We start from the raw sequence: 12,569 nt of genomic DNA on the forward strand, positions 1-12,569 counted from the left end.
TGGATGGAAAATAAAAATCAACTAACTGCTTCTCCACTCAAGAATTCAGGAGGCCGGCGGGATTGTTTGTGAGACGCCAAAGCCTGGAACAGCTTTTACTGTTTTAGTTACTGAAAGGACCTTGGTCATCATTCGTCTCATGAGCTCATGGAACCGTGCAAATGATCCCGAGGGATAAACCTTTTTTCTTTTCTTTTTTTCTTTTTTTTTATCAGTACATTATAAGTCATATTTTTGACAGCACATAGACATACTCAAGGATGGATGAAGGCTGGTATTTTGGCTCAGGGAGGTTTTTCTCTATGCCGTTCCTCATTTCCATATTCCATTTATATCAGTGATACACAGTGAAATTACCTGTGGCCACATATCACTGAGGACACACTTTTATCTCTTAACTTCAGAAACTTCTGCTGCAAAAAGCAAATGCAAAATAGTTTTGTCTCGGCCTCAGATCCCCTTATAGCCTCTAACAGGGCAGTGAAAGGACTAATGACTAGTTGTGTCTCACTGAAGACTTTACCAGGACAACTATTCTATATCCAACAGACTCATGGAGAACATGCATGACCTGCCCTTTGAGCAAACCCATGGCCAGAACCACTCGAGACTTTAGAATGTTCCAGAATCTCGTGGATTAGCGTAGAATCAAGACCTGTCCGCCCAGCTGGAGTTGCGGCAATTTAATAGATAACAGACAGCAGCTTTTATGTATATGCACATACAAATACAAAAAAGACTATTCCTGTTGTTTCTCTCGCTCCTACATCACATGTAGATCCGAGCAGGAGAGCAATCCCCCCCTCCCCTCTTAAAATGTCTCTGTGCTGGACAGTAAGAGCTTGGACAGTGTTTGCAGTGCTTGCTCTCCTTAGTTGTACTTTTTGCTGGTGTGAGGCGTCAAGGACTAGTGCTTCAGCCCCAGGAGGGAGTAGCCTGGAACAGGGCTCCATGTCCCATGAACGAGTGAAGAGAGGATGGGTGTGGAACCAGTTCTTTGTTGTGGAGGAGTACACCGGAACGGAGACCCTCTACGTAGGAAAGGTAAGGCATGTTTTCTGTGGCCATTCTGACCTGAGATCAGATTCTAACACACAGAAGAATGGTGGTTCTTTAACCCATTCTGACCTGAGATCAAATTCTAACACACAGAAGAATGGTGGTTCTTTAACCCATTCTGACCTGAGATCAGATTCTAACACACAAAGAAGAATGGTGGTTCTTTAACCCATTCTGACCTGAGATCAAAATTCTAACACACAGAAGAATGGTGGTTCTTTAAATACTGTACTTAACACATTGATTGAATTGACGTTCTGTCAAATCCAACGCTTCCGTGCCGAAGACGTACTGTACATGTTCGTCCGGTCTTTTCAGTGGTTTAAACAATTAATTAGAGCTGGGACTCGATTAAAAAATTAATCTAATTAATCAGAGGCTTTGTAGTTAATTAATCTTGATTAATCACATTTTAATCGCATATCAATATTTAACCCGAGAACAGTGAGAAACCTTTTTTTTCAAATGTTTTTGGTATCCCAGTGAATAGTGACTACGGGATTCCACTCATTTTCAACATTTTACAGTCATTAATATACCTTAGAGTTGTTGTGTGGATACAATAAGAAAGTCCCCCCCCCATTCTGTGTTGCCTAGAAATGACCTTTTGCGCCTGTCGTAGACATGCGCAGAGCAAGTTCAGTCAGGGAACCTCAGTCAGCGCGCTGGCCGTTAATTGGGCCACCGCAGGATCAGGCTCTCATCCACATGATTCACTCAGCTAATCACACGCTCACCCAATCTCATACCGGCTACTTTAACCGAAGGTTTTGCATTCATCCTCCTGCTTGCTTGCTTGCTGCTGCTTTATTACTTGCGCAAGCAGAGCGCGCAAGTAATAATTTCGCTTGGTCTCTTCAAAGTGACAGCCAGTTTTTTTTTCAACCACATTACGTCATCACATACATACCATGTACTCTGGTCCCAGCTCTCAACGATGACGTAATGTGGTATCTGGTCCCAGCAAACCAGGCACAGACTTGCATACATAAAAACGGTTGAAAAAAACTTGGCTGTCACTTTTTGGAACCAAGTAACCACAGTATACTGCTAATCAAATTACAACTACATACTCTGTATGTAGTTGTAATGTGTAATTACTTGAACAGCGTCAGAGTGTTTGACACAGATACCGAACTCTGGCTGAGCACGCCTTCTGCACAGCTTCTCCCAGAAGCACGCGTGCGTCATAGGGCGCAAAGTATGGCATTTATGGCCTACTAGATTGAGAGAGGCATTTATGGCCTACTAGTGTGCAACAAGCAAGTATGCACTCGGCAGAGTGCAGTTCTAGTTCTGATATAATTTGGCTTCATGGAATATTTACAGTAGGCCTACTGTGCAAATTGGCATTGTTTTAAATGCATGTCAGTGTTACAGTATGTGTTATGAGTGACATCGGATAAGAACCCTGGTCAGCCTATATAATGTGACAACGAACATTTAATATTTGATTGAGAGAGACTGAGCAGAGGAGGAATTATACGGGTAAGAGACAGAGACACACGGACAAGACAGAGGAAGAGGAAGAGAGAGGATGTTGTGCTGGGCGGTGTCCCTGAAAAGACAGCTGGTGCATCCGAAAACAGGAAAGATTTACTGTCCTGCAGTGCCAGTGGGGCACATGGTGTACTACTTTGTAAGTTTCCACCACGGAACGACCCACAACAAGGATCATATTGGTGTGCACGTCTTGAACACAGTGTCTATGGTCTGGATGAAGTTGCCTCCTGTGTCAACTGGAGGCAACTTCATTCGAAAAATAATGAAACAGCCCATTGAGGTCCCCTCCTCGCGTTGGGGCCACACAGCGGTGCTTATATGTGATACAATCTACATCTGGGGGATGATAGAGTGCAGTTCTAGTTGTATACTGTGCGCTGCTGTATACAAAGTGCTCACCCACCTCCACTCCAGCTTCCACCTGTCGTTTTGGATCTACTGTTTAGGTACGGGGGATTCAGAGTCCCTATGGTCGGGACTGATGCGCTTGACCTGAGTACCTAAAAAGCAGATCCAATACATCGCCAAACCATAATAAATATATTGCATTGATTATCCTATATTCAATAAATATATATATTACATCCTCCTTGAGTTGTCTGACTGAACTGGAGGTCTGAAAAAAAATCTGTCACAAAAATGTACTTCATAATGTTACTGTTTTTTTTCAGACCTTCAGTTCTATAGGCAACACAGAATGGGGGGACTTTTTATTATTTCCAGTGCACACAACTCCATAGAAAAATGCGTTTTATCCCAACAGTGATATATAGGCAGGTGATATATATATATATACTGTATAGGCAGCAAGTGCCTATATAAAGTGTCTTCAGTGTGTATATGAATACTCAAATGTGCTTTACATGGCTGGGCATGAGAAAACAAATAAAAACAACTTTATTCTGGGGGAAACAAAAAGGTAATTTATCTGTAGTTAATCGCGATTAATATTTCTGTAGTTAATTAATCTCGATTAACGCGTTAAAGTCAATGAATACATTTTCTTTATCAGTTTAAAAATCACACCAGTGTGAAGTGAGGGGGGCTCTTATCATCGTATGTCCTCATCGTCTATCTGCTCAGACACTGATGTAAAATTGTCCATTCATTGTCAATTGGAATTCAATGTTTGTGTAGGACAGTGTTGTTTTTGTCGACTAAAACTAAGACGAAATTTTTCACTGACAAAGACTAAATGGAAACTAAATGAAAACTAAGCTATGATGACTAAAACTAAGACTAAGTATACTGACAATTTCGTCAACAAATAAAAACTAGACCAAAATGTTAGGAAGGGACTAGTGGACAAGAGATCCAGTATAAGTAAATTTACACTTGGTTGCATGCTGAAAATAGCTGATCTACAAGCTCACAACCCGTCGCAGTGCGACACGTTGTGAGCTTGTAGATCGGCTATTTTCAGCAAGTGTAAAAATCAAGCACATTTTAGTCGACAAAATCAAATGTACAGTCGACTAAAATCTTATGACATTTAGTCGACTAAAACTAGACTAACACTAAGAAATTCCAGGTGACTAAAATGTGACTAAAACTAATTTAAAACTTGCTGCCACAACACTGGTCTATAGGACAAAGCTTGTGGACAGACACCAAATGCTGGATAGCCTCAAACTGTGCTATCGACGTGTGATGGTTCACATTCTCATGACTGAATCTTATTGAGGTGTATAATCCCCCAAGGTCACTGCGGTCCGCAGGCCAGCTAAACCTGGCTTAAAGACCCGCTTAAAGACCAGAGGGGATAGAGCCTTTTCCATCATAGCCCCCAAATTATGGAATGCGCTCCCCCCCCCCCCCCAATGTCAAACTGGCCCCCTCCATTGAGACCTTTAAATCCCACCTAAAGACCCACCTCTAGACCTTGGCTTTTAACCCGGGTTGAGTTTCCATGGTCCATGTTTTGTGTTTTGTTTTGTATCTGTTTTGTATTCTTAGTTCGTATGTTTGCTGTTGTTCTCTGTGTTTAGCTACAGTGTATTTAGTTTTATTCTTCTGTACGGCACTTTGTAAACTCTGAGTTGTAAAATGTAAACTCTGAGTTGTAAAATGTGCTTTATAAATAAAGTGGATCGGAATGGATAGTAAAACAGCCAGAGACACACAAAGCTCTGTATAGGAGTGGTTCAAAAAGCGCTTTGGACAAAACCTCTTAACTCCATTGGACCCTCAAACTGTCTGCTAAAGCAACTCCACCACCTATCGCCCCCTCTAACTGGAAGTAATACATAATATATAAAGTGTAACACCAACTTTGATGAGGCAATGTTGCTTTGTTTTCAAAATGTAATGTTTTCTTAATTTCCTGAAAAATGCATTTTTCATATCCTGAAAAATGAACATTTTGGAGTTAGGTGGATTCTTCCCGAGATATGCATTAGTTAATTGTCAAGACGTGTCCACATTTAGAGAATGTAGAAGCTCCTATGTGTGTGTGTGTGTGTGTGTGTGTGTGTGTGTGTGTGTGTGTGTGTGTGTGTGTGTGTGTGTGTGTGTGTATGTGTGCGCGCGTTTGCGCGTGTGTGTGCGTGTCCTCAATACTTAAATCTGAGAGTGGATTTGGAACATGTTTGGGCAATTTATGGGTCTGTTTACATATTCCAACGTACACCTGTTTCAATTGCTGACAATATAACTGATTTTCAAGCTTTAGAGTCGGGGGGGGGGGGGGGGTACTGTCAGCCAATGTCCTGAGTAAGTGTGACATTAGTGTGACATTTTCCTAATGGATAACGAATGCATGTCAAACCACAGCTGACTGCCGTATTTTCAATTTGGGAATGTTCGCCGAACCCTTGTCTCTCCTCGTTGGCGTCTCGGTCATGAGACTCGATGAGCTCATGATGAGACTGGACGGCATGTATGATTCAGTTGGCTTATATTTGACGTGATGTGAAAAGATGGAGTATTGAAGCCGACAGAGACCCAGACACGCGTATGAGTCCCAGTCGCGCACGTGCCAATCTTGTGGGCGTTCGTTATACGTTTTTCCGACTATGGGCGTGGCAACTGTGCGCTGGCAGCATTCATGCGTACATTTGTAATTATCTGCATTGTTACAGAATGCATGTCGGTGATGTGCCCCACAGCAGGCTGGGCGTTTCTAATTACACCCCTGGTGATTTTTTTTGTCTGCCGCTTGCATGGCATTCCTGCTGGGGAGGCGTGAGGACCACATAGCCAGCAGGCACAACTATCAGTCTGAGAGACAGACAGATCTAGCAGATCTAGCAGATCTAGCAGGTCTAGCTTTCGCCACCACAGAGCTGTCAATGTTATTTTGCATGGCTGTGTTGTTGAACGTCGAGAAAGTTATACGACTGACCCACCCAGGTGATGGCAATATTACTAATGACCGTAGGCGTATTCTTACCGTGCAACACAGCAGGGGGAAGGCGGGGGGGGGGGACATAAATGCTTTTATTAATATAATTACCCAGAGTTATTGTTCTCCAAGGTACCAGGGCACGGGCCAAGAATATTAATACAGTGTGAGAGAGGGAGAGAGAGAGAGAGAGAGAGCGCACACACAATCACACACAAGTATGAAATGCATGCGTCACGCCTCCGACAATCTCTGTCCATTTACAACAAGCGTTTTTTTTTTTTTTCACCGTGTTTATTATTTCACTCCAACTGGGCAACGTTGCCAAGCCTGTCTGTCTCACAGTACGGCCACCATTACTCTGCTAATGGAATATGATTTCCCAGTAAACGCTCACTCGTTTCAGTACGTTCAGTACATTTGGATAATGAATCCTGTTGGACCGAACAGCTCCCACGACTCTCACTTTCCCCCCTGTCTACTTCCCTAATGTGCTCCGTGACAAATGCAGAGAGAGGTATATAGGCATTATGAAATGTATGGGAATGTCATTTTGCTGAGATACGGCGATGTCGTTCCCAGTCACGTCGTCAGAGATAAAAGGGCCACTTCACCACTTTTGCAACCAGATCTTATTTTAATGATATTTGGGGACACAAGAAACACTTTCCTTGGTTTTTATGTGTGTAAGATATTTTAGTATTTCAAATGTCCGATGACTCGTCAGGCATTGATCTCACTTCCTTCCTGGACTACATCGTCTCAGTCGGACAAACCTGCACAGACACCATGACCAAAGCAATATGGTCATTGTAGTAATCCAGCAATCCAGTCCCCTAGTCAAAACACGCAGACTTGATTATTTTTCTGACCATAGAGTTCAAATTTCAAATTGTGCTACTGTTATCTATACTGTGAATACTATTAACATTGAGTGACTGTAGTTTCTTCCAGAGGTGAAATGCTCCTTTAAAGCTCACTTTTCAAGAAGTTGTTCTTGAGTTGCAGGAGGACTATAGGTTAAGGTTAGGGAAAATGTTAAAGTGTGTCTTGTCTGTGTCACAGCAGGCAGTCTACCGGTATGTATTGAAGGGGTTGAAGGTTTGTTGTGCTTTATGTATTGGCCTAGCCCTCCAGCCAGTATTGACTTGTTCTGGGTTGACGTCCTTATTTCATCTTTGTCTGAATAGAAGAAAAAAAAAGAAAGAACCATTTCCGTGTCTTTCCTTTCTGTCAATCCTCTGTAGGTTATTGCTTTTTTTCCCTACCTCAAGTAAGAAAACCTTGACACATACTGTGGTTAATACTGTATGACATTGGGTCCTATGAGATGCGTTTCTCAGTGTAGCCCAGTTCAGAAGCTTCAGGCTGTATTTGGGTGGATATATAGCCTGGTTAACGGGGCTGAGTCGGCTCAATCGAACTTCACAACGTTCGCCACGGCAGCTTGCTCGCTTTAGCTCACTCTGTGGTGTCTCTCATTGCTCAATTTCGCTTCAGACGGCACCCCTCTGTCTATAGGGCGGTTAAAATGGGGAGGATTTATGTGTAATATGTACGGATTGGGGGTTTTCTAGTAGTGTATGTATGGATGTCAATCCGCGTTTGGGTGAGACTGGGTTGGCTATGGATGTCCACATGGAAGGAAAGCAGACCATAGGCAGACATCTGTCTATGCAGATGGTCTGTGGTCTGTGCAGCAATAGGTCTTTCTTGGGTCCATGCATACCTGTCTGTGTGTCCTGTCCATGAGAACTGTCTGTGTGACCTGTCCATGAGAACTGTCTGTGTGACCTGTCCATGAGAACTGTCTGTGTGACCTGTCCATGAGAACTGTCTGTGTGACCTGTCCATGAGAACTGTCTGTGTGACCTGTCAATGAGAACTGTCTGTGTGACCTGTCCATGAGAACTGTCTGTGTGACCTGTCCATGAGAACTGTCTGTGTGACCTGTCCATGAGAACTGTCTGTGTGACCTGTCCATGAGAACCGTCTGTGTGAACTGTCCATGAGAACTGTCTGTGTGACCTGTCCATGAGAACTGTCTGTGTGACCTGTCCATGAGAACTGTCTGTGTGACCTGTCCATGAGAACTGTCTGTGTGACCTGTCCATGAGAACTGTCTGTGTGACCTGTCCATGAGAACTGTCTGTGTGACCTGTCCATGAGAACTGTCTGCTCTTTGAGCTGTGCTCAACTTGATTAGACTTCCATCTCCACTCCACGGTGCTTTGCCGATGGGATTGCTCAATCGGCAAATACACATGATATGTATTTACCTCTTCTTCTTCTTCTTCTGTCGTATGTCCTTAGACCTTCCGTTGCAGCAAGCCAGTCCAGTGTGTCATTGTCTAGGTCAATTAGCCCACGGTCGCCATTCGGTGGCCGGTATATAGGGCAGCTGGTCAGCACATGTTCAACAGTCTGTAATGGGTCCCCACATTCGCAGTGGGCACCCCCCTTCTGCATGGATGCACCAAAGCGTCCCACACCCGTCCTCAGGCGGTTGAGGGACGGTTGTCCACTCCTTGCGGGGGAGGTGCTGGCCAGGAACATCTGTGGGATCCTCGATGTAGTGGTGAAGCCTGGATGGTTCTGCTGCCTTCCACTGGTCTGGTCCCTCCATCTTGCCTTCACCCAGGGAGCCTTGGAGGTGTCAGCTGGTGTTGTACGGAGCAGTTCCTGGGCCTGTGTGGCAAAGGGCCGCCGGGACTTGAGACGCATGCGCTGTGGTGTCTCTGTGACGACCTTGTGGAGGAGGTGGGCTTCGCTCAGCTGAGCCTTCCGAGCAAGGGCCAGTGTGGTTGCTTCTCGCCTGACCTCTGCGGGGGCGATTCCAGCAAGGACATGCAGTTGGTTGGTTGGAGTGTATTTACCTCGATATGCTGTCTGTCATTATGTATATATATACTGTACCTCATACCTCGATGAAGGTACATTTCTTATATATATATTGCAGCCATACAAGCATTTAAACACGTCTGTTTGAATTCGAATATATTCTGTTAAAACATATTTGAAAGTCAAACAGAGATGTCCAACTGGCTTTTGCCTTTGCCAACTAAAATGCCCTGTATAAATAGCAATGGACGAGTGTGAATCTCGCAATTAGGAATGGGCATGGACATCAGTGTTCGCTGAACGAGATTAGAGACATATTTTTCTTCAGTTACTGGGTGTGATGATATCACAGTCTTTGGTGGCAAATCTGTTTCCATGTGCATGTGCATGCGTCTCACACACACACACACACACACACACAAACACGTGAGCGCACGCAAGCCTTCTTCAGTAATTCTCCTCGCCGTAATGATCCAAGCTATAATTAGTCAAATCTCGGTCACATTATCAAAGAGGTACAAAGTGGCTTTAGAACGGAGGAAGGGAAAGTGCACGGCTGTTGGGCATGAAGGGCTTTCACCGATCCACATCTCCTGGAAAGATGAGAGAGTTATTTAGGTTGCTCTGGTTTGTTATCTTTCAAATAACGGTACTGTTATTACCTCTTGATGTTTCTTGCCTGGCTCCTGCTCTCTCTCTCTCTCTGCCTTCCTCATATGGACGGACCAGCCTGTTCTTTCTGTCTGAGGTTCCACATTTTCTCCTTTGTGCCAATCACCATGCCCCGTATTCTTTCTCGTAATCTCTCCTCTTTTGTCTTGTGCTCTCGCTTCACTGCCACTTTCTTGCCTTTTACATCTCAGTCTCCCGAGTTCAACGTGCCCGTTCCCTTCCATCTCTGCACCTGTCGTGTCTCTGATACAGTCACCTCGTTAGCACCGTTGGCAGTTAAGATCAGAGAGCTTGACAAGCACAGCAGTGAAATGTGGCAGAGATACTCCTGATTACTCAGACTTGGATATAAGACGGCCAATTTGCCTTCACTCTGAGACCCTGTAAACCCACAGATTCAGTGTAAACTGCATTCTGCTGAATCCATATGAAATAAACAGTATCATTCTTCTCTTCTCTTCTCTTCTCTTCTCTTCTCTTCTCTTCTCTTCTCTTCTCTTCTTTTCTTGTTTCTTTTCCTATCATCAAGTAGCTTTTAGCTAATAAGACTTTCTGTCCGGTACCTTTAAATTCGGGAACCCCTTTTGGAGTTGCTATTCATGTGTACAGTATATAGCAGCAAACTGTGCATTTTTTGTCATTTTTGAATAAAGTTTTCCAGATAACTTTGGTCAGGATTTAGAAGGCGTCTTTGGAATCTGCCTCAAGTCTAAATTGGTTAAATGGGATACATGAGGAACCGATAGTTCTACATTTGTCTGCTACATGTTTCATTTAAAATAGTCATGGAATGTTTGGGGCTGAAGTACCAAATTAACCAAACATTGTATAATGTGCTGCTAGTATGTCCAATATCGTATCTCTTTCTTTTAATGTTAAAACAGATCATAAAAGCAAGGCTTGTTAGTCGTCTTCCTAACAACCCATAAAGTGAAGCATTTTCAGTTATAGTTATAGAGACTGAGACACTTGAGAACAGGTTAATACAGAGGCAGAGGCTGTGTGTTTGCAGACGTGTGTTAATTCATGCGTGCGCACAACTATTCCGGCTCCCATTAAGACTCCCACCTCTGCACGCAGTGTCCAATTTTCTTGGCTTTGTAGTAGACTTTGTGTTTTGATTGCTGCTATTCAAAACATGAAAATTAGCTTTCAAACACAACCCTTTCCAACTCTGAGAAAGGCCATATCTAATGCATCCAAGTTCAGGCTGGTCCCATGCCATATACTGTACTATACTTCATAAAGAAGATTATGTGAAATTTCATCCATAACACTTTCAGAGTGCATTGAAGGACCATTCAGTGATTTGGGTGATTTGGAAAAACTCCCAGTAACAAGAGGTGCACATGCACACGCTCTACAGTGGGGGGGGGGGTGTACAACTGGCCAACAGCACACGCACCAAGGCCCGCCTCCGCTCGATCATGATTGGAGGATGGCCCCTCTCTATCCTGATTGGATGAAGGATGGTAACCTGACTGCCAGATTGCGGCAGTATTGAGTTCACAAGTTCCCTCCTCCTGCCTGCATCTGGTCTCTCTCAAGCAGAAACGATGAACCCAGAAGGCAGCGGGACAAAAAATCTGATATCTCCATAATAATTCCGAGTTGTAGTCCTGTTAGGTTGTGTTTACATGTGCGCATATCGCTCCGAGCAGAATTGGTTCGGAGTACTTCGTCTCTGCCCGAGAGAGCCCAGACTCTCCCTTCTGGCAGAATGCAAATGTTGTCCAGCAGGGTCCAAAGCAGTCAAATAAATGTCAAATAAAAAGTCCCTCACAGTCCGACGAAATACGAGTTATATATTGTCATTTTGTCATGTTGTCATTTTTATATAGGCCTAGAGGGGAAACCATTATAGGCTACACGTGTATAGGTAAGGAAGGGCGCATCGATGTAACAGGTTTCAAATTAATATATAGATTGATTGTGGCAGCGGAGACTCGGAGAGGTGCGCATGAGAGAAAAGGAGAGGAGCCGTGCGTGCAGCCAGGCAGAGACATCAAGTGGGTGCTTGCGGAAAAGTTTACAGACAAAGGAGGACTATCTTTTAAGCGACAAAACATTTAGAGGTTCGGAAGGTCTATCTGGTTGGAATGATTTCAAGTCATTTTTTATTTGGAATCGCATGGGCACGCATTCTCGTGTGTGTGTGTGTGTGTGTGTGTGTGTGTGCGAGAGAAACTGCCAGCCTGAATCACTACAGTTAGACTGACAGATGGATGGACACATCTACCCTGAGGGGAGAGAAACAGAAGCATGCATCACACAACAGAATCATCAACACACACACACACACACACACACACACACACACACACACACACTGTGTGTTAGTGTGTGTGAGTGTGTGTGCGCCACACAATTCTTCAATGTAGTATTTTTGTTTGTGTGGGCATGTTTAATGGAATTAATGTGATTTAAATAGACATGAAAGTAAATTCATGTTTTTATATTGAGAATCAAAGACAGTGAGCCAGAAAGCTACAGTAGGCCTACACACTGCCCTGGTACATCGTTGAAAAGAAAATATCTTATGTCAGGCTACTGTTCATAGACTATAGTTCCGCATTCAACACTCTTGTACCATCTAAATTAGTGTTGAAACTCCATCTGTAATTGGCTATTTGATTTCCTGACAGGCAGGCCCCAGTGTGTACGCATATAGGAGAGAGATGCTTCACAATTCTCACCAGAACCGGTGCGCCCCAAGGCTGCTGCCTCAGTCCTCTGTTGTACAGCTTGTTTACGTTTGATTGTGTCGCCAGATGTGGGAATAACATCATAATTAAATTTGCGGATGATACCACAGTGATCGGACTAATAACCGACGGTGATGAGAGGGCCTATAGGAGGGAGATAGAAGATCTAACTCTATGGTGCGATAACAACAACCTCTCACTTAACACCAATAAGACCAAAGAATCAAATCATTGTAGACTTTAGGAAGTCCAAAGGTATCCACACCCCCATTTCCATCAAAGGGTCATCTGTCGACATAGTTGATAACTTTAAATTCCTGGGCATACACATCACAGACACATTCACATGGTCACTCAACAACGAGTACATCCTCAAGAAGGCACAGCAGCGACTGTACTTTCTGAGTACAAAAGGACTAGTGAACTTTTATCGCTGTATAATTGAA

General features: G+C 43.8%; 1 protein-coding gene across 1 annotated transcript in view; it reads left to right on the forward strand.

Annotated features, from left to right (window-relative positions):
* Nucleotides 1–951: 951 nt before the first annotated feature.
* LOC308327094 (cadherin-22-like) overlaps nt 952–12,569 on the forward strand; it is a gene marked incomplete at both ends in the record, with an annotated part of 124,434 nt that continues 112,816 nt past the window's right edge. Inside the window, one exon of the mRNA XM_080780239.1 lies at nt 952–1,044. Coding sequence (XP_080636365.1) covers nt 952–1,044 — 93 coding nt within the window. The remainder of the gene's footprint in view (nt 1,045–12,569) is intronic.

This window comes from Protomyctophum bolini (assembly GCF_963924005.1).
Source record: "Protomyctophum bolini genome assembly, chromosome: 2".
NCBI lineage: Eukaryota > Metazoa > Chordata > Actinopteri > Myctophiformes > Myctophidae > Protomyctophum > Protomyctophum bolini.